The sequence below is a fragment of the Diabrotica virgifera genome, chromosome 10 (assembly GCF_917563875.1).
Source record: "Diabrotica virgifera virgifera chromosome 10, PGI_DIABVI_V3a".
NCBI classification, from domain to species: domain Eukaryota; kingdom Metazoa; phylum Arthropoda; class Insecta; order Coleoptera; family Chrysomelidae; genus Diabrotica; species Diabrotica virgifera.
Genome location: NC_065452.1, coordinates 121,922,659 through 121,945,747, shown reverse-complemented (window position 1 = coordinate 121,945,747; position 23,089 = coordinate 121,922,659). Strand labels below are relative to the sequence as shown.

The following is a 23,089-nucleotide window of genomic DNA, read 5'->3' as shown; positions in this document are numbered from 1 at the left end:
GATCCCCATGTAATATTATGGCAATTAAAATCTCCCGTGATTATTCGAGGGGAAGGAATTTGTTGGAGAAGATTAAGTAGTTCGGGTTTAGTCAGAGTCTTGTCTGGTGGAACATAAATGCTGCAAATATTTAACTTTAGAGGGGCAAGTATTGTTACAGCAACTGCTTCGATATTAGTTGTGAGGTTTATATTTTGAACAGGTATATTTGACTTTATATATAGAGCTACTCCTCCACTAGCGTAGTTCTGATTGGGTGGATTGGTGCAAAATCCTGTGTAACCTTTCAGGTTGTGTGTTGAGTTATTTTTGAAGTGAGTTTCTTGTAACGAAATAAAATCTGGTGCATATTCTGAGATAAGAAGCTGTAACATTGTTAAATGGGTGTAATACCCATTTAAATTCCATTGTAATATACTATTGAAAGTAATTTATTGTTTAGTTGAAGCACATGAATCACTATCGAGTTCAGATACTTCATGTTGTAATAGTCTTTCTAGCTTTTTGCGTAGTCGTGTGATTCGATTTTTTAATTTTGAGTCAGTAAAATGAGGATGAGTGTCTACAAGCATTTTAATAAGTAATGGTAAATCTGGTATATAATCCTTAACAATATTATAGACATCTTTAGCTCCGCATGTCTCATTTAGTAACTCCCGAAATTCATCGTAATTTAAGACATATGATTTTGAATGTTTATTGATAAATCTTTTAGCAGCTTCTTCGGTTTCTATTGTTTCCTTGGATATTGTGTGAATTTGATTTTGTAATTTCTGATCAACTTGTATCTGTTGTTTTTGGGGTGAGTCTTTAGTGGGTGGTATTATGTTTTTTTCGGGTTCAGAATTGTTGTCGGCTCTTATTTTTTGGACATAGGACTACTTTTATTACATGCTTCGTTAAATATATTAGATGCTGGTTCTTCTGTTGGAGATGGGGTTTCTGATAAATGTCTTTTGGTTGATGTTGATGTTTCTGTTGTTGAAAGGGATATATTTGACACCTCCATAGAATTTATTGGAAGAAGAGGACTTGATGAATTATTTGTTTGGTTATCTGTTGTGGGAATCTGCGAGGTGATACTGTGAGGTGGATTAAAAGTTGGAATAGTATTTGGCATATTAGAATTGATTAGGGAAGAGGTTTCTGATGAGCATTGTGAGGCAAGATGGCCATTTTGTTTGCATTTGAAACAAAGCGATTGGTCGTTGGACAAAAATATTTTGTAGCTAACATTATCATGATTAACCATGACAAAATCAGGTATGGTTATATTATCTAGGGGTTCTATGTATACTTGACGCCTAAAACTGAGTATGTGGCTATATTCAGGATTTGTAGCTCCAATTCTCAAACATGTTATTGGTGATATTAATTTCAAGCCTAGGTTCTGGAGAATATTAATTAACATTTCCTGCGGTATTGTTGGATGAACATTAGATAAGAGAAGACGTTCCGATGGAGTGACTAATCTACGTGCTAGAAGTACTTCATTATTTATTTTTATGGATCCTGCTTTATTTAGAAAGTCATCAACTACAGCTTTACTTGAAAGATAAACGCATACTCGGTTATTAGAGATTCTTGATGAATAAATAATATTTTTTGGTTGGACGAGTGGTCCTAGTTGCAAAAGATAATCTTGCAATTTTGCGCCATTAATTGAACTGAAGATGATGGCTTGTTCTTTCACTGGTAATTTTGGAGTAGTTTGTTGAGATGCAATAGTAGAGTACATTGGAGTGTTTTGAGAAGTGGTAGGAGTTTCCATTGTTGATAAAGTATTATTCATCATTTAATTTTACTTGAACGATTTATTATAAACATATTCAAGTACGGCCCTGGTTTTAATTGTTAATAAAAAACCAGTCCGGTGTAGTGTTGATATGAAGATTTTATATAGATAGATTTCCAAATAAATATATTATTTCAATCTAATTAATGTTCTTCTACTCACGTTTTTGGGTCTTCTTATAACTCTAACTTTATTGAACAGGTATATCACTTTTGTTAATTTACTATTGTGAAAATACTGGTATAAAATTGCGAGTATATCGGAGCTGAAATTAAACACGCTTTGTGGTTCGGAATCAGGTCCGGTCTGTATTTTAATTTTCATTTCACTATTTTATTATTTCACTTGCAATTTATTTTTTCTACGAGCGTGCAAAAATGTCTACTTTCGCGCACGCATTTTAGTTTAGAAAGTTTTACTTTTCCGCACGCGTGTTACTTTTCCGCACCCGTTTTACTTTTCCGCACACGTTTTACTTTTCCGCACGCGTTTTACTTTTCCGCACGCGCTTTACTTTTCCGCACGCGTTTTACTTTTCCGCACGCGTGTTAATTTAGATATGTTAATATGGCCTTAAAGTAATTATAATACATGCAATAAACTAATATATAGATATTATTTACTAATTTATTTCAAATATATCTTATTGTGTTTATGTTTTAATGAAATTAACGCGAGAATTCGATGAAATAAAATAATTTTGACATAATATTCGTAAGTCAAATCAGTAGACAATAACAGTGGTTTTGAATCGTCGTCATGGAAACCAAGATCGTCGTCATGCTAACCAATTATGCTGAAACTTTGGTTTTGACAACCTTGTTAAAGAATTAATTTGTGTATGTATTTTCATATTAATTAAATTAGTTGATTAAGATTTGGTCATTTTTTAAAGACTCGTAGAAAAAATATTGTTCCTAACACTTGCAGAAAGTCTCTTTTCCGCACTCGACTGCTTGCCGAACTCCCGCTTCGCGTCGTTCGGCAAACTGCAGTCGCGTGCTGAAAAGTATGACTTTCTGCATTTGTTTGAACAAACCTAGCAGGTGCATTTGTTCAGAATGTGCAATTAATTCAATGGGTCTATTGAATAAAAAGAAGTATTTGCTTTTACTTACAAGTATTTAAGTATTTACTTAATACTAATTGAATAAAGTCATTTCTTTAATGCTTTATTCAATTACCGTTAAGTAAATACTTAAATACAAGGAAGTAAAAGAAAATGCTTCTTTTTATTCAATAGACCCAATTAATTGATTAAGATTTGGTCATTTTTTAAACGCTCGTTGAAAAAATATTGTTCCTAACTCTTGCGGAAAGTCTATTTTCCGCACTCGACTGATTGCCGAACTCCGCTTCGCGCAATCGCGTGCAGAAAAGTATTACTTTCCGCACTTCTTAGGAAAATACCTATAACATAACAAAAATTGTTAATTACTTTCAAAATTGGGATATATTTAATAAAGAATCCACACAGAAAAATATAATAATTAATTAATTCTAATACTCTATCAGTTTCTGTATTTTTCCCTTATTTATCTAGATATTTATTTAAAATAAATAATATGTAATGTTAAGTTAATACCAAATGAAATATAAAATTTCTTAAGCCGGCCCATTTCAATACTTATATTTACGTGAAATCCCTTTATTGCTTCGACTTTATCAGCGGGTTACTCTTAAATTCTGCATAAGTCAATTCTTAGAATTATTGTGAATGAGCTTTATAACAAAGTTAGCCTATTCAATTTTTTTTTGGATTTTATATTATGGGGCAGTACATTTAGGTAGAATTGGAGCAACGCATAATATCTTGTGTAACTGTTTTTGCGCAAATTTCACGCTTTGACAGAAATGCAGAACAAACCCAGCACTAACTTATTATAATATGGTCTATTTAGGTTTATCCATTTCACGAATATACGACTGTTTTGGATTATCTTAACAACGAATATTTTACTGTGCAAAATATGAAGAACAAAACTAAATTGCAAATTACATTGTTGCTTATTGAAATAATTATTAGAGCAATTTACTTTCGTACTGCTTATGTTGCACAATAAAATATTCGTTGTCTCGATAATCCAAAACAGTCGTATATTCGTGGAATGACGTATATTGTATATTCAAAATGTCTTCAATGGTTTTAATTCTATAATATGGGACAGTACTGCTTTACGCAAAATTGTAGCGAAACATTATACATATGTATATCTTGTATAACTTTTTTGTTTATGCAGAACATATTACACGCTTTGGTAAAAATGCAGAACAAACCTAGCACTAACTTGTGGTTTATTCAGATTTTCTCTGATCGTTTTGATTTTATATGGGCAGTACAGCTTTACGTAAACTTGGAGCGCCACATTATATCTTGTATATCTTTTTTGTTTATGCAGAACAAATTACACTCTTTGGCAAAAATGCAGAAAAAACCTAGCACTAACTTGTGGTTTATTCAGATTTTCTCTAATCGTTTGGATTCTATATGGGCAATACAGCTTTACGTAAACTTGGAGCGCCACATTATATCTTGTATATCTTTTTTGTTTATGCAGAACAAATTACACGCTTTGGCAAAAATGCAGAACAAATCTAGCACTAACTTGTGGTTTATTCAGATTTTCTCTGATCGTTTTGATTCTATATGGGCAGTACAGCTTTACGCAAACTTGGAGCGCCACATTATATCTTGTATATCTTTTTTGTTTATGCAGAAAAAATTACACGCTTTGGCAAAAATGCAGAACAAACCTAGCACTTATCGTTTATTCAGATTTTCTCTGATCGTTTTGATTCTATATGGGCAGTACAGCTTTACGTAAACTTGGAGCGCCACATTATATCTTGTATATCTTTTTTGTTTATGCAGAACAAATTACACTCTTTGGCTAAAATGCAGAACAAACCTAGCATTAACTTGTGGTTTATTCAGATTTTCTCTAATCGTTTGGATTCTATATGGGCAATACAGCTTTACGTAAACTTGGAGCGCCACATTATATCTTGTATATCTTTTTTGTTTATACAGAACAAATTGCACGCTTTGGCAAAAATGCAGAACAAACCTAGCACTAACTTGTGGTTTATTCAGATTTTCTCTAATCGTTTGGATTCTATATGGGCAATACAACTTTACGTAAACTTGGAGCGCCATATTGTATATTGAATAACTCTTTTATTTTTTTAGAACAAACTTCAAAATTACAGAACAAACTAGAACAAACCTAGCACTAACTGCTACAGTTATGAAAAGATATATTGGGAACTGGGGCAATACAGGTTTACAGACATATCCGTGCATTATGATCTTCCTGTCCGAAATCCTTGCTGCTCCTCTTGCAGAGTTATTCGTTCGTTTATCTTTGTCGCTATAATTCTTGTTGTCAATTTGAGTGTTGTATTTAAAAGATTTATTGCTCGATAGTTATTGGGGTCCTTCTTATCTCCTTTCTTGAAGAACCTCAGCATGATCGCTCTTCTCCATTCATCTGGTATTCTGTTCGTGGCGATTATTTTATGAATAAGAAGTTGTAGTTGTTGTACACCACCATATTATAAGAGTTCATTTGGTATTTGATTTTATTTGGTGTTTCTGGTAAAGATTTTTCGTTTTCTTTTTTAAAAATTTCTGTCAGGAAGGCCACCCACGTATCCTCTTTTATGTGTTCTATTTCAACTAGTTCTTTCATTTCGCTTCTTTGTTGTCTTATGAAGCGCCTTGTTTCTGTTGTCCATAGAAATCCATCTCTAGTCCTTTTGTGAATCTTTCCCAGTATAATCTGTTATTGTTTTTCTTACCAATTGATGAGTTTCAGTTCTTACTCTTTTATAGTTTTCATATGATTCATTCGTTTTTTCTGACCTATATTTTAGGAAAGCTTTCTTTTTTTGGTGACAGTTTTATTTAACCTCTAGTGTAAACCATGGTGTTTTCGTTGACCACTTTTGGTTTTTGTTTATTATTTTCGTTCCAGGGGCTTCTCCGGTAGCGTCCAGAATATTTACAGAATTGACAGGACGGAATTTTGACAGAATTATTAAAAATAATTAGCAATAAAATTGGTCGCCAAGATGGACCCTGTACCCATTTTTCTTGCTGAGATATAGCTTTAACCGTAAAGCTAGCAGCACCCACTGTTTCTCGGAAATGGCTACAGCAATAAATTTTTTCTTTTTGTAATAAATTAGCAATAAATTAGTAATTAATTCCTTGGGGTCGAATTTTCGATTTTCATAATTTTTTCGGGGTTGAGTTTCCCGCTAGGGGATGATGGGGTAGTTTTTAGAGATTGGTTAATATATCAATCAAGAGCAATTAATTAGCAATAAAATATGCCTTTAAAATGGGCCCTGTATTCCTTTTCATTGTCGAGATATAGGGTGGGTGCTGCTAGCTTTACCGTAAAGCTAGCAGCACCCACTGTTTCTCGGAAACGGCTACAGCAATAAATTTTTTCTTTTCGTATTAAATTAGCAATAAATTAGTAATTAATTCCTTGGGGTTGAATTTTCGATTTTCATAATTTTTTCGGGGGTGAGTTTCGCGCTAGGGGATGATGGGGTAGATGTTTAGGATTGGTTAATATACCAATCAAGAGCAATTAAATAGCAATAAAATATGCCGTTAAAATTATCCCTGTACTCCTTTTCAGTGCCGAGATATAGAGTGGGTACTGCTAGCTTTACCGTAAAGCTAGCAGCACCCACTGTTTCTCGGAAACGGCTACAGCAATAAATTTTTTCTTTCCGTAATAAATTAGCAATAAATTAGCAATTAATTCCTTGGGGTTGAATTTTCGATTTTCATCATCTTTTTGGGGGTGAGTTTTACGCTAGGGGATGATGGGGTAGTTTTTTGGGTTTGGTTAATATACCAATCAAGAGCAATTAAATAGCAATAAAATATGCCGTTAAAATTATCCCCGTACTCCTTTTCATTGCCGAGATATAGAGTGGGTGCTGCTAGCTTTACCGTAAAGCTAGCAGCACCCACTGTTTCTCGGAAACGGCTACAGCAATAAATTTTTTCTTTCCGTAATAAATTAGCAATAAATTAGCAATTAATTCCTTGGGGTTGAATTTTCGATTTTCATCATCTTTTTGGGGGTGAATTTTACGCTAGGGGATGATGGGGTAGTTTTTTGGGTTTGGTTAATATACCAATCAAGAGCAATTAAATAGCAATAAAATATGCCGTTAAAATGATCCCCGTACTCCTTTTCGTTGCCGAGATATAGAGTGGGTGCTGCTAGCTTTACCGTAAAGCTAGCAGCACCCACTGTTTCTCGGAAACGGCTACAGCAATAAATTTTTTCTTTTCGTAATAAATTAGCAATAAATTAGCAATTAATTCCTTGGTGTTGAATTTTCGATTTTCATCATCTTTTTGGGGGTGAGTTTTACGTTAGGGGATGATGGGATAGCTTTTCAGGATTGGTTAATATACCAATCAAGAGCAATTAAATAGCAATAAAATATGCCGTTAAAATGATCCCTGTACTCCTTTTCATTGCCGAGATATAGAGTGGGTGCTGCTAGCTTTACCGTAAAGCTAGCAGCACCCACTGTTTCTCCGAAACGGCTACAGCAATAAATTTTTCCTTTGCGTAATAAATTAGCAATAAATTAGCAATAAAATATAGTCTTAGTCTGAATTTGGTCTTATGAAGTGGTGCTGCTGACTTTACCAACATTAATTTTATTTTGTTATGATGGTACACTTTTCATATGAATGTGTGTGAAGTTTCATTTCAATTTGTCAATTCGTTTTTATTTAGTATTTTTTTACAATGGAAACAATCAAGACTTAGTATTGTGCACTGAATGAATTTTTATTTTTGGAAGGTTTAAAAGGAAAGGAAATTTATGAGCAAATGTTCATAAAAGTGTACTCTTCTCCTTCAATTAGTAAAGTATAAAATAGGCTGCTGGATTTAAATGTGGTTGTACAGGCTTCGAAGAGGATCCTCATCAAGGATGTCAAAAACAGCAACAGTAGCAGAAATCACAGCAAAAATACAGAAATATTTTGACTGAAGTATTGGGTTTCAGCAAGCTGTGTTCATAGTGGGTGTCCGATTCCCTAACAATGGAACAAAAACACATTGTACTAATGTTTATAAAGTCTGCAAATACTTGGAACCTTTTATAGAGCTAAATAAACAGTTTTTTAAGGATTTTATACAAAAGTCTGGAAATACTTCAATAGAATAGAATAGAATAGAATACTTTATTGGTATAGCTTTACAGCTGCCATCATAAAGATGGATATACACGTCAGATATACAACACAATATAGTCACAGACACATAATCAAATACCTATACATACACTTAAATTTTAGATTTAACATAATGTACATTGATAAATATGAAAATTATTAATATTAGACAGAACTCATAACAGCAATCTAGTTGCTAAGTATTCTTCTACACTGTAGAATGCATGTTTACATAGTATACTTTTCACAACTCTTTTGAATTTCACCGGATGCAAAGATCTAACTTCATTTGGAAGATGATTATATAGCCTGACCCCCACATAATCTGTGGACTTCTCAAATTTGGATAGTTTGTGACCAACAGTAACAAACTGATTGGCATTCCTAGTTGAGTATGCATGCAAATCAGAATTTCTCTTGAATGAATGTAAATTATGCTTAATATACAATATGGATTTCAAGATATATATGGAAGGCAACGGTAAGATATTGTTATTAATGAAAACTTGCTTACAAGTATGCCCAAAAGGAATATTGAAGATAAGTCTAATAATTCTCTTCTGTTTAATAAACACTGTGTCTGATTTTGTGGAATTACCCCATAACGTAACATTATAAGTAAGGTGACAATAAACCAAAGAATAATATACATTAATGAGAGTTTTAATACTGAGTGTTCTCTTCAACTGTACTAAAGCATAGAATGAACAATTTAGTTTCTTATTAACATATTCAACGTGAACATCCCAACTCATAAACTGGTCCAAGAATACACCTAAAAATTTTATGTTTGGAATATTTACAATTTCAGGAATAGACACAACTGGCATATTTCGTTTGCATCTAAAATGTATATACGATGTTTTATCAATATTCAGTTGTAGCAAGTTTTGTGTACACCATGTTTGGAATAATCTGATAACCCTTGACACTCTATTTTGAAGCTCTACGTATGTATGTGCTGATACAATCACAGATGAGTCATCTGCGTACATTACAATGTTACAATAATTGTGGTATACAGTACAACCTGCCATATCCAGACCTCTCCATATCCAGACGGTTCTGCGCCGTCCGGATCTACCGAAATCTGCCGAGAAAGGCAGTCCTGGTGTTGGACAATGCACTAAAAGAAGAACTAAAAGATGGCGAAATAATGTATTATAGAATCTATATCAACGAAAGTTATTGACAGTGTTGATTACTGGAATGTATGAAGGAGAAAATGTTTCAGAGACTATAGAAGAAGTAGTGGTCTTGATATCTGGATTTTTTCATATCCGGATCGGTCTGTCGCCACATTGATCTGGATATGGCAGGTTTGACTGTAGTAAAGATATTTCTAAAATCACCTTTTAAAAAACAACAAGAAAACTGTGGAGAAGGTTAATATTAATACTACTTCTAAGTACTTATACCAAAGAAGCAAAGTGTCTAAATTTGTAAAATGAATTCTTTGACAGTTGAACTTTTGAGATTATATTATTAATAAATTCTTTTGCATTCTGTAATTGAATCAATTATTGTTAAAAGGAGGTAAGCACCATTATTCAGTGGCGGCCCGTGAGGTAGTGCCATAGAGCCATGGCACTACCTTGCTAACTATGCAGAAACATATTTTTTATCTTAAAAACATTTTAATGCCTGTTTATTTTTTTTGTGAATATTTCTCTTTATTTTTATAAATTATATCAAATCTGGCAACTGTGTAGCGCAATGCAAATCTACCGACTCTGGCCACCCACAGCTGACCGGATAAAGGATGAAAATCATAAAAATCCCAGTGCCGAACGGCATAGTGGCTCGTGAGAAAAGAGAAAGATTGTATGAGCATCCTGTGTAAGTGACAGAGAGAGAGAGCAGTATTGCACTTTTAACATACATTTAAATTGGAGTCTCCGTGCCAGGCTCGAAATCTCGAAAAGGAAGTTAGTGGATCTTAAGATACAATGTTTTAGATCTACATATTTCTAGTTTCTTTACGCGTTCGCTTGACGCTATTGTGTTTATTGTCTACTACTGTATTGTATATTTGTGTTTATACTCTACTATATTTTTTAATTTGTAATTATTAGTTAGTGCGTTGTGATCGTGGGTGTCGTAGGTATAAAAATAATATTTTGATTATTTTCTACGTTTAATTTATTTATTGACAATGAATCAAATTAGTATATTAAAAAACTCATTTGGTGGTTTTTCGTTAGAAAAAAAAACTACAAATTAAAGAACTCGGTCGGCCTTTACCCGATTTAAAAATTGAAAAACAAAGTGGAAATGGACAAAAACTTCGCTGTCGTAAGTTTAATAAAATTATTTATGATAAAAATAGCTGGTTGTGTGGTTGCGAACAAACTAATAAACTCTTCTGTTTTGTATGCGTTTTGTTTGGAGGTGACGAGACTTGGTCAAACAAAGGCACCGATGATCTTGTACATATATGGGAGAAATTGAAATCCCATGAAAAATCTAAAGTGCACATGAATAACGTTTTTAGCTTTTCAATGCTTGGTAAGTTAAATATAAAAACCCAATTAAATTCAGCTTATCGTGATACTCTATTTATATTTTATATCCTTTTTGACCATATCGTAAAACCGCCACAAAAAATTTAGGCAGCTGCCCGGATTCTGGCACTACCTTCCTAAAGTTATACGAGCCGCCACTGCCATTATTTACTTTTCAGGTTATTGTAAAAAATCCTTCTCTTTCTATATCCGCATTATTTGGTGTTAAATGCAGTTCTGCAGTATAAACTATATCCATGCTATGCATCAGTGTTTACTTCCTGTTAACACTAAATCATGCAGATATAGAAAAAGAGAAGGGTTTTTTACTATAATCCGAAAAGTAGAAAATGGCGTTTATCCCCTTTCAACAATAGACGATTCAATTGTAGTGTAATATAACTTTTTTTTGTAATACATTGCATATGCTCCTACTATTATTTAATTAAAAAATAGACTTAATTTAAATGACTTACTCAATAAAGTACACCTCTCCACTTTCTGTGTAGGCTTTTTCCCATTTTGGAGGAAGAGGACCCAGCGAGTCTGAGTTATCATTATTATTGGTTTGGTTAAAATTATTTACTTCTTCCTCAAAGTAATTAGGATCTCCTGGGTGCACCGTATCATCAGTTTCAACTCTCAGAGGCTGAGAAAGGGGATTCTGCTCCTTTGTGTGACTCATTCCAAAAGTTTCATAAGAACTAGGATCACTTTCACCCATGTATCCACAAGTAATTAATAATGTTGGAAAATATCATTTTACTGTGCTATTGTTGTTTTAATTCTCTTAGATTAGACTTCAACATAATTAGTGACATATATAGAGAAGAAACACTGAAGAATATCACTGACACATTCAGGAAGTGCAAACTTAAGGTCATAAGCTTTAAAAAAACATCATTGAAAATATTTCACGGTATGAAGTATTTAGGGTACCTATTTTTTTACTTAATTATTTTACATCCCATTTAAATTATTTAATTTCTATTTTAAGATTCATACATCCAGTTGTAAAACAACACCTAAAAAAATAAACAAAAATATTATATTTAATTGACGTTGACATCGTTGACACCCAAAAATTAAACAAACTTGGGGGGCGCGTTCAGTTTATATCGAGACTTTCTAATAAAATACGCTGTGTCTAGGTGCACGCTAACGTGTACGCCAATAAAAAAGTTAGGTACACGCTTAAAGCTTAAGTCATCAAGGCAGTGACGTCATTATTTAGAGTGTACTATGACTGGGTTTTTTGGTACAAGCTAATTTGAGCCGCGTGTATGCTGTGGTATTAATAAATTAATAAGCATCTGTAAGTATCGCGAGAAGGCCGCGTCCCACCATCTAATAATTTGTTCAAACTGGTTTCACTGGTTTGAGCAAACTGAAAGTGACAGTTAGTGACGTCACATCCTGAGTGTTCATTGTGGATAATAATGAAAAATTTTAATTTTAAATAAAGTACAAACAAGTTAGACAACTCAATACAAAAAATTTGATCAAACTAGACTGATAGTGATCTTTAGAATTTCAAAAAAACTGCAATTGTGACGTCACTTTGACGTACTTCCGGAGTTTGCTCAAACTGTTTGATCAAATTATTTGATGGTGAGACGCGGCCTTCAGAGTGTGGTTAGAATTTGTCTAATCGCGTTATGTTTACACTTTAATATTGATTTGTAAAGAGTTTCCTTATTTTTTACTTGTTTAGTGTTTTTTTAGTTCTTTTAATGAGTTTAACAACATTCTAAAACAGTATAAAAAAGATCAGAGACAAAAATTCGTGATTAACGGTAGCAGAAGTAATAAGATAAAATATACGGGGCGATTGATTAGTGTGATAAAGCTCAGTAGATCGGAGTAGATCCGCTATAGTAATAGATAGCAATAAAAGTTAGTATCAAAAATTTTAGCAAACTTTGAGCTTCATATCACAAAATTACTAAAATTAGTTAGAACAAAGAATACATATCTCCCAAATAAAAAAGTTAGGTACACGCGAATTAAACTTCATCAAGCCAGTGACGTCATTATTTAGCGTGCGCAGTGACTGTATATTTTGGTACACGCTATTTTGATATGTTTAGTGTTTGTTTGATAGAAAAATATTTTATTATTAATATTAGGGGAAGGGAAGCAGAACTATTCAGATGTTTCAAACTTAGTAATAATAAATCGATGTGTATATAAAAGTATATATTCAGGCAGGCAAAATAAATATTTAGTTGACACGACATGTTGAAAAAACAAAACACTGTTGAAATAATTTTTATACGTAAGTTAATTATACATACCAGTTTATAAACCAATAAACCAGTGTTTATTTTTATTTATACAGGGAGTTGAACTTGTTACGATTTTCATAGAAAATTGGTTATAACTTTGTAAATGCCCTATATAACATAATAAACTTTAAATTTTTGGGATGGGGAAGTTAAGAAGATTTCGAACATAAAATAAAATATAGGTTGTTCAATTTAAAAAACATAAGTTTGGTCTGCCACTATTCTATCGAACGCGCCCTGTAATATTCTAACAAATTTTGTAATATGAAGCTCAAAGTTTGCTACAATTTTTGTTACCAACTTTTATTGCTATCTATTACTATATAGCGGAGCTACTGAGCTTTATCACATTAATCAATCGCCTTGTATATTTTATCTTAATACTTCTGCTACCCTTAATAACGAATTTTTGTCTCTTATTTTTACATACTGTTTTAGAATGTTGTTAAACTCATTAAAAGAACTAAATAATTGTCCACATTCCATAGTTCATTAAAAAAACACTAAACAAATAAAAGTAAGAAAACTCTTTACTAATCAATATTAAAGTGTTAAACAATTAGACAAATTCTAAGTACACTCTGACACTCGCGATACTTAAAGATACTTACCACAGCATACACGCGGCTCAAATTAGCGTGTACCAAAAAACCCAGTCAGAGTGCACGCTAAATAGTGACGTCACTGACTTGATGACGTTTAAGCGTGTACCTAACTTTTTTATTTGCGTACACGTTAGCGTGTACCTAGACACAGCGGTTTTTTAAATGGAACACCCTATATTTTATTTTATGTTCGAAATCTTCTTAACTTCCATATCACAAAAATATAAAGGTTTATTATGTTATACAGGTTATTTACAAAAGTTATAACAAATTTTCTATGAAAATCGTAACAAGTTCAACTCCCTGTATAAATAAAAATAAACACCAATATAAACTGACTAGACAGTACTTCCATAATAAAGCCTAAAATAAATTTTACCTGAAACCGGGCCTTTTATACTATTATCGGTTAATCCGGGCTGTTTATAGTGGTAACTAATTGAACTTAACCATTTACTGTTTAACATACCATACCTAACTTTTTTATTTGCGTACACGTTAGCGTGTACCTAGACACAGCGAATAAAATATAATAATTTTATATTTATTGCTCAAACCATTCAAGTGAAACATATTTAATATTTCGATACAATATGAAATATATCTAAAAATAATCTTAATAAATCAATTAATCGCACAGTTCACATATTGGATTTTAATTTTATGGAACATACCTCAATGGCTCAATGTTTTAAATTGACATTGACAGTGACAGTTATATAAATAAAAATTAAAAAACATTTCATTTAATATTCTTATTCTGATTACAATTTGACCAGAATGTTACAAATTCTGTTAATGGAATATCTGATTATATAATTAAGAAAGACCTTTGCAATATTTACGTTTAGATATCAATAAAATGAAGTACAACGATAGAGAGCTTATTACATTTGGGGAGACCAAAGCAGATTTAGAAGGTGTTCTACATCATATGAAGCCCCAGGGAAATGACTGGTTAGATTGGTACCAACGTCCACATTTCAAAGAAAGATATTTTAAATTAACGTCTAATATATTGTTTTACTATAAGGTAGGAGAAGAGGAACCTATAGGTATTTTAATATTAGAAAATGCCCAAGTGTCATATGAGAGGCCCCATAAAGGAATACCTTTTGCATTTTCAATTACATTTAAAGTGAATGACAGACTTAAAGACGAGGATGCTAAACATATTTTTTCCTGTAGATGTGATACTGATGTCAGCAAATGGGTTTCAGCTTTAAAAATGGCTTCATATGAATATTGGAGATCTCAATACGTAATTTTAAAGACCAAAATCAGTATGAGGACGGGGAAGGATCCAGTTCTTGAATACATTAAAAGTAAAGATTGTGTGGTGAAACATACTGAAGTAAAAAAGACCAAAATAAAAGAAAAATCGAAAGAAAAGCAATCTACGTTTCATAGTCATGTTGATTTAAATGGTTTTAGTGAAGCCACGACTTTGTCAGTTCAAAATGGTGCTGGTCATGCTGCAGAGGTTACAGTGGATAATTTAATATCTTTTTAAAGATATTTAATTTATGAAAATTTAATGTTATAACAGTGTTACCAAAAAGATAATATTAAGATGTACCGATGTGCCTGGTATACTATTTTTAGTCTCTTTGGGGTTTTGATATGTTCTATCTTTTTGACCAGTAATATGGATTTTTTGTATTGGTGTTTAAAGTTATAATTTCAGTTTTCAAATTTAATCCATGAGACCAACAAAATAATACTGCTGTATCAATTATATACTTTTTCTATTTTACTCGCTTCAACATTTATATTGATTAATAATTTTTTTACAATTTTACACATTTATTTTTATAGAAATTAAGCCATTTTCTAACATATTTTAATTATAGTGAGGCCCCAAGTATATATGAGAGACGATATAAATTTTATTCAATTTATATTTATTTATTTTAAATGAAATATAGTAATTTTAACTATTTATAATGGGAAATAAGCCACAATATTATTAATAAATGATTTTTATTAACGTTTCGACGCCCAAATCGGGTGCCGTTGTCAAAATACAAAATACTATTGGGCATCGAAACGTTAATAAAAATCATTTTTTAATAATATTGTGGCTTATTTCCCATTATAAATAGTTAAAATTGTAAAAATGCCACAAGAAAATAGCTTCAGAACAACATTATGAAATATAGTAACCCAGATGAGTGGAGTTGTGGCAGTTGACAACAAAAAGAAGAGAAAACATAGTTGATGTTAGAGAAGTGTAATTATTAACACATTCACTGCGACTTTTCACTAGATTTGTTATCCAGGAGCAGGAAAAATATACCGTCTTAAAAAGCAATGGCTTACTGTCCCTGATAGGAGTCATGCACATATAATAGTAAAGTATCAGTTCAACTTCGATCAGAGTTATGCGCAGCAAATGTGTTAAAGAAGCATACGAATAAAGGTAATGATGATGATAGCAACTCAGAAAGGTACATGATATCTACAAGACCGTTCATACAGATTTAACAGATGAAGACATAAAACATACTTTTCCATGCAATTATAAGGGCAACACTATACGAACATTGTTTCTTATATGCATATCTCTCAAATCTATCCACTAAAATTAAAATTATGGTAAAATATAATCCGAACCCAGTAGACAACTTATTGTGTTTTTTAAACCTTTTGTACAATTTTGTATTATATGTAATAAAGTGAAATAACGAAAATTAGTGTTTTAATAGAAAATAATTAAACGATAGGATACAAGTCAGCAATAGATGTCTTTATGCTATTCAAAAGTGATTAAAGTATAAACAACTTACAAGACATACAAAATATAACAACTGTATAAAACAATCATATGACCCGTAGTGATAACAAAGGCAAACGCAGAGAGACTACAAGCTTGGGAAAGAAAAATTGTAAGGAAGATCTTTGGACCTGTGCTTGACCAAGCTGCAGGACAATAAATGATAAGAACTAACAAAGACACAAAGAGCTCGAAGAACTATACCCAGACACCAACATAATAGAAATAAAGCCTAGAAGACTTCAATGGGCAGGACACCTCAGAAGACATTCTGACAAAAGGACAGTTGGTATGGGAAGAAGTCCTAACTGGGAGAAGACCATGTGGATGTCCTCGACTCTGGTGATGAAATAATATAGCAAGAGAACTGAAAGCTATGGGCGTGGAGAACTTAATGGAGATTGCTAAAGACAGAGAAGAATGGAGGCATTTTGTCAAGTCAGCTAAAACTGGCAAAGTGTTGTAAGGCCATGGAATAAACGTAAGTAAATTGCACTTTTCCTTTGTTTACATTTTGTTCCATATGTTACAATTACAGTAGCATTTCAAGCAGCTCAGCCTTGTGCTGTAGTAGTGAAGTAGAATTTTTTTTCTGTCATCTATTTATTTTCCTGTTATGATATAATAAAAATCCTAGGTATTTACATTTTGGTTTTAAACGGATGGCCATTTTGGCTATAAAAAGTTGTAATTTTTTCCCCAGCTTATTAAAATTCATTATCGAATAACATATTTAATATGGACCAAGGAGGAATGGGCAGTTGGCTTTATACAGCCAATATTAAGAAAGGAGATAAGATGGAATGTCAGATTTATAGGCCAATTGCATTGCTAAATGTAGTATACAAAATTCTTTTTGATATTATCTACAATAGTTGTTAGAATACTCCTAGAATATAATTAGTGATCACTTTCGACAATAATCATACTAAGAATCATTCAAGAAAAAGTTTATTGATACAACATATAACCAGGGCCGGTTGTAGGGTTTTGAGCGCCCCGGGCAAAACAAAATTTGGCGCCCTTTCATACAAGAATAATATACAAAGTGTACCGTTCAGATAGGCAAGATGCCCTCACTCCCAGAATTCAAGTTTTTTCATTTTTTTACGTTCTATTTGATTAAAAAATAAGACTTGGCTCAATTTTAACGCTCCACTCCCCTACCGTTTTTTGGGATAGCTGCAGCAGGTCTCTTTTTTATTTTATGTATTTTGCCAAAAACTATATTTTCAATTTTTTTCAGAATTTTTCATACGGTGTGTCAACTTAAAACTCCGAAAAACTGTTTTTAAGGTGGTTTTTGGGGAATAAAATGTGGCATGTATGTACTTAGAGAAATGTGTACGCCAGAACATCTAATATATTTATTACAAGAAGTTTATGTAAATATCACCGCTAATTAGACCAGGGTAATAAGCTGGAAATAGACCATGTTCGGGACACTGAAAGGTCCAGGTAGCTGACTACTTTTTTAGTTATTGTAGACCTATAGGAAGAAAACCTACCTGTTTCCTGGCTAGAGTTTGCGTCCGTTTTTTAATGATAAACAATTTAGTGCAAAAATCGCGATTTTTTCGATCTTTTGCACCCCATTCAAAAGCTAAACAGTTGCCATAAAACTACAAAATTTAATTTTTTAGAACATTGAAAAACCTTAAAAATGCCGATTTTTGAAAGTTAATTTGTTGCTACGCAAACTGCAAAATAAGTGAAAATCGTTATTAATAACTTTTACTAAAACTACTTTAGAACTTTAGGGTTTCGCCCAAAGTTGTGTATTGGGATACTTAACAAACCCTTAAAATTTGAGACCGATCCATTAATTAGTTTAAAAGTTATTCTATTTGTTTATCCCAGAGACCTTTATTTTGCAATAACATAAGACAGAAAATAATGAAGATAAGGCAATTCTGCGTATGTCAAATGAAACTAGAAAAGTGATACTATCAAAATGTACTAAAAAAAGATACAAAAATTATCTAATATAGTCAAAAATAGTAATGCCAAATTTTTGAAATTTTGTAGTTTATAAACATTTAGAACAACTTTAAAAATATTGTCCGTAGAAAAAATCATTTTACATATTCGAAAAGTTGGTATTCTACACGAATTTTTAAAAATTTTGTTAAGTTGGTGACTAGTCGTGGTAATAAGTGAAGGGGGAGCTGGGAGCCGACAAATGCATGAGTTCAAAAACTAAAAAAGGCAACTTAAAACTATTATAATTTTCTATATCTCGGCATCTACTGAATATATTTTGATCTTTCTTTTTTTAATTTGTATGTAATTTTTCTGTACATTACAAATGTGTAATTTGTCTATTTGCAGTTTGACATTTATTAATTAATAAACAATATAATTTGTTTAAACAATTTTTGAATAAATAATTTTTCCACAAAAAATCCATGTTTTTATTCAGACTGTCATTATTATTCATAAAAAAAGTTAAGTTATACTTTAATAAATAAATTATCTTCAATAAATAGGTAATTATCTAATAAAAATAATTTTTATTTATTAAAGTGAACTTTAACGTTTTGAATGATCATTAATGATACTATGATTAAAAAGATAGATTTTTGTAAAAAAATATTTTTTCAAGAATTGTTTAAACACATTAGACTGATTATTAATTAATAAATTTATAAACTGTCCCTAATGAACCCAGGCTAAATTTTTTTATATGAAAATTCGTGTTAAAATACTGGCTTTCCGAATATATAAAAAGATTGTTCCTACGGACAATATTTGTCAAGTTATTCTAAATGTTTATAAACTACAAAATTTCAAAAATTTGGCATTAGGATTTTTGATTATATTGATTAATTTTTTCATCTTTTTTTAATACATTTTGATACTATCAGTCTTCTACTTTCGTTTGGCATACTCAGAATTGCCCAATGTTTATTATTTTCTGTCTTATGTTATGGCAAAATAAATGTCTCTGGGATAAACAAATAGAATAACTTTTAAACTAATTAATGACTCGGTCTCAAATTTTGAGGATTTGTTAATAATACCAAAATAACCAAATTTAGTAAAAGTTATTAACAAATATCGATTTTCATTTATTTTGCAATTTGTGAAGCAACAAATTAACTTTTTAACTTTTAAAAAATCGGTAGGTATTTTAAAAGGTTTTTCAATGTTCTAAAAAATTTAATTTTGTAGTTTTATGTCAATTGTTTAGCTTTTGAATAGGGTGCAAAAATCAAAAAAATCGCGATTTTTGCAATAGATTGTTAATATTTAAAAAGCCGACGCGAACTCAAGGCAGGAAACCAGAGGTGTAACCAGGATGATCCTAAGGGGGGGGGGGTTACATCTACTTGAACGTTTCGGGGGGGTATGGAATAATAATGGTGTTAAGCGTATAGAGCTAAAGTACATCCAAAAGGGGGGGGGAGGAAACAGGTAGATTTTCTTCCTATAGGTCTATAATAACTAAAAAAGTAGTCAGCTACCTGGATCTTTCGGTGTTCTGAGAAAATCCTTATTACCCTGGACTAAATGTAAGAATTAACAATATGGTTTCGAAAAACTTCAAATTAAAATCTGGAGTTTGACAGCGATGTATAATATTCCCCATTCTATTCAATATATAGATATTATAGTGAACACATTACGCGACAAGCTTTTGAGGAATGGCACGGTGGAGCAACGATAAGAGGAAGAAAAATCAAAAACCTGCGTTATGCCGATGCTGCTGATGACACCGTTATATTGGCGGATCTAGACATTAGGGGGGGGACTTCCATTGAAACACCAACCAAAAAACTTAAAAAAGATAAATCTAAACTACAAAAAAGACATAAATAATAACTTCCATGCATTAAGTTTCCTTAATATTCCCCAAGTTTCCCTTAGTGGTTTTATTGGGTCTATGGGTGGTTTAAGTTTTCTTTAATTTTGAACCTTGTTAGGGGGGAAATATATAATAAAGTTTTCCCTCCCCGTACATCCTCCACTGGCGTCTTCACCAGGAGAACTGGAACAAATTATGAATAGGCCAGGCACGGTGAGTACGGAATATGGTTTGCAAATAAATATAAGTAGGTACAGAACACCAAAGTAATGATCATCGATAGAATCAGAAACAACCAGAGATAAGAAACATGACAGGTTACGAAGTCGGAAGTGGTCAGCCAATTTAATTATTTAGGCTCCGTTATTACAACAGCGGAGTGTGCAAAGATGGGATCCGTACAGACGCATCACAATGGCCTGATCGGCAACAGACAAACTCACAAAAATATGGAAGAACACTGAGATTACATACGCCTTTGTTCGATCACTAATATTTCCTACCTCCACATGTACGCTTCAGAGACTTATTGGACCATCAAAAAAGCCGATTCAGATTCAAAGCGTATATAATGGTATTTAAAATGTGGGTCTACCGTAGAATGTTGCGCATACCATGGACCGCACATCGCACAAATAATTCAATACTAGCAGAACTTAACACAAAAACTAGACCACAACTTTCAACCAAAATAAACTGAAATATTTTGGATATATAATAAAAAGAAAAGCATGGAATGATTGATAGTTGAAGGAAACGTGGAGGTCAGGGCCCCCGTAACCGGGCGTGTAACGCGTGCGGCGCACGCGGGCCTAACCCCAAAGGGGCGCCAAACCGAAGGTTTGGTAAATAATAAATATTTATTTTAAATGAGATAATCATTTTTATATACAATTTTAATTATTTCATGAACAGCTAGAGAAATCTCAAACATCAAATATTTTGTTATTACTGAAAAAATAATTATTCCCGTCCTGAAATTTTGAACTTACTCCTTCAAAAATATATTTTGTTGTTCCTTCCTAATTTTTTCCTTTGAAGTAGATTGAATTACGCTTGGCATACTATCCAATCGATTTTATGTTGTAAACTAAAGTGACACTCAAAATAGTCAAATAATCATCAAATAGTCTAACAGCTAGAGGCGAGAAATCATCGTCATAAGTAATATATGGAGTTTGGCATGTGAAATGTGTCTATTGTATGTTGATAATTATGACCCCTTTCAGGCTGACACCTCAGTGGATACAGGGAGTAGCAATAAGGGATGAAAGGGGAAAGTTAACGGAGTCATTAAAGGTTTTCACCTCCTATTTTGTTAAACCTCCATCGATTTACATGAAAATTGGTGAGTAGTTAGAGCATACCTCAAGAAATAAAACTGATATGGTGCCAACGTGCGCTTTTACCCTGGGGGTGGATGCCACCCCTTCTCAGAGGTGAAAACTATTTTATTAAAAATAACCCCACTAATCGATAGAGGGACAAATTTTAAGCAAAATTTATTACCCCTAATTATTAAAGTAAATCAATACTTTTTGAGTTATTAAAGATAAAAGATTTGAATTTTTCGTGAAATAAATGCATGATGTAAAGCGGTTTTTCGTAAATAATTCAAAAACTGTAAGTTTTATCAAAATAGTTATGATTACCAAAATTGAAGATAATAAAAAATAAAAGAGATTTCTTATTCGAAAAACCTTTGAGAATTAATAAAAAGTGAGTTATAGTTGATGGAATGTATATTTTTTTTTCGGCTAGTACCCACATCTATGTATTCAAGCTCAAATAACGGGAAAACAGTGCATTTTATAAAATATATTTACTGAACACTTGTCAAAGTACTTAGAAATATGTATCAAATGAGCTCCCGGAAAAGTTGGTACCATTAAACATTATGCTACAAACATTTTTCAAAGTTTAGGCTCCAAAAATTTGGAGCTTAATTATTATATTATTTATATAAGTTTTTAAAATTGTTTTAAGACATTTATACAAAATATAGCAAAAATGTGTTTGAATATTATGTCAAATGTGCCCATTATTGGACACCCTCAGTTTCTGTACATATTCAGTTTATACAGGGGCGGTTCTAGACCAAAAAAAGTGGGGGGCAAGGGAACACAACCGGTGAATAAACAAGAAAACGTGCCTTTTTAACGAAAATTATAGTACAAAAGTACTGTAAAAACTTAAGGGGGGGGGGCAGCTGCCCCCCTGCCCCTGGCTAGAACCGCCACTAAGTTTATATCGATAGAAAAAATTCAATGAAATATCGAAATAATATAAAAATAATATTTTAGTAACATACATATTATTTCAAAAATATATTACTTCATATAAACTGTAAAAGAATTGAAATATCAAATAAATAAATATTACTTATTAATTTTAATGTAAGTAATGTTAAATGGCAGGTTACAAATTTTTGGTGTTGTCTACCCAATGATTTATGTATTATGTATATTATATTGTATAATATACAGTGTGTCTACTTAAGTTGGACACATATATTACGGGACACTTTTTTATTTTTAATTTTACGAAATAAAGTTATAATTCATAAAAAGTTCTGCATCGTCTAAAACCTACGATTCAATCATCAGATAGCAAATTTTATCTATATTATAGGAGGTACCTATTTAAAAAAATATGAATTTCGCTCAAGATTAAAGTACCTTTTTTTTCACACTGTTGTAAATTATTGTTACTACGAAAAATTGTTTGGAATTAAAAACTGTGTTCTAATATATGCAATAGTTGTTATTATTATAATTAAATAATTAATAATTATTATAATTGTAACTATTATCTACATTCTTGTAATAAAAAGAAAATATTTAATTTTTTTCTCAAATTAGAGATACCTACCAATCATCATTTTCATTTATAACTCTTTTATTATTAATTTTACGAACAAAAATTATTTTTCATAAAAAGATCTGCACGGTCTAAAATCCAAGATGCAATCATAAACATAAGATTATATAAAATTGTATCGATTTTAGTCGATGTGTAAAAAATGTGAATTTCGCTCAAGAAATTCGCTCAGTAAAGTGCTTTTATAGCTCACAATATTTAAATAGTAGG

General features: G+C 31.9%; 2 protein-coding genes across 2 annotated transcripts in view; one reads left to right on the top strand and one right to left on the bottom strand.

Moving 5' to 3' along the window:
- The window catches only part of LOC114333024 (membrane-associated guanylate kinase, WW and PDZ domain-containing protein 2), a 30,480-nt gene extending 18,899 nt beyond the window's left edge, over window positions 1-11,581 (bottom strand). Inside the window, exon 1 of the mRNA XM_050663344.1 lies at window positions 10,999-11,581. Within this exon, the coding sequence (XP_050519301.1) occupies window positions 10,999-11,246 (248 nt within the window). The 5' untranslated portion in view covers window positions 11,247-11,581. The remainder of the gene's footprint in view (window positions 1-10,998) is intronic.
- Window positions 11,582-14,131: 2,550 nt separating this feature from the next.
- Window positions 14,132-16,108, top strand: LOC126893311 (pleckstrin homology domain-containing family J member 1-like). Its single transcript, XM_050663343.1, has one exon. The coding sequence runs from the start codon at window positions 14,278-14,280 to the stop codon at window positions 14,926-14,928; it is 651 nt and encodes a 216-aa protein (XP_050519300.1). The 5' UTR covers window positions 14,132-14,277; the 3' UTR covers window positions 14,929-16,108.
- Window positions 16,109-23,089: the final 6,981 nt, after the last annotated feature.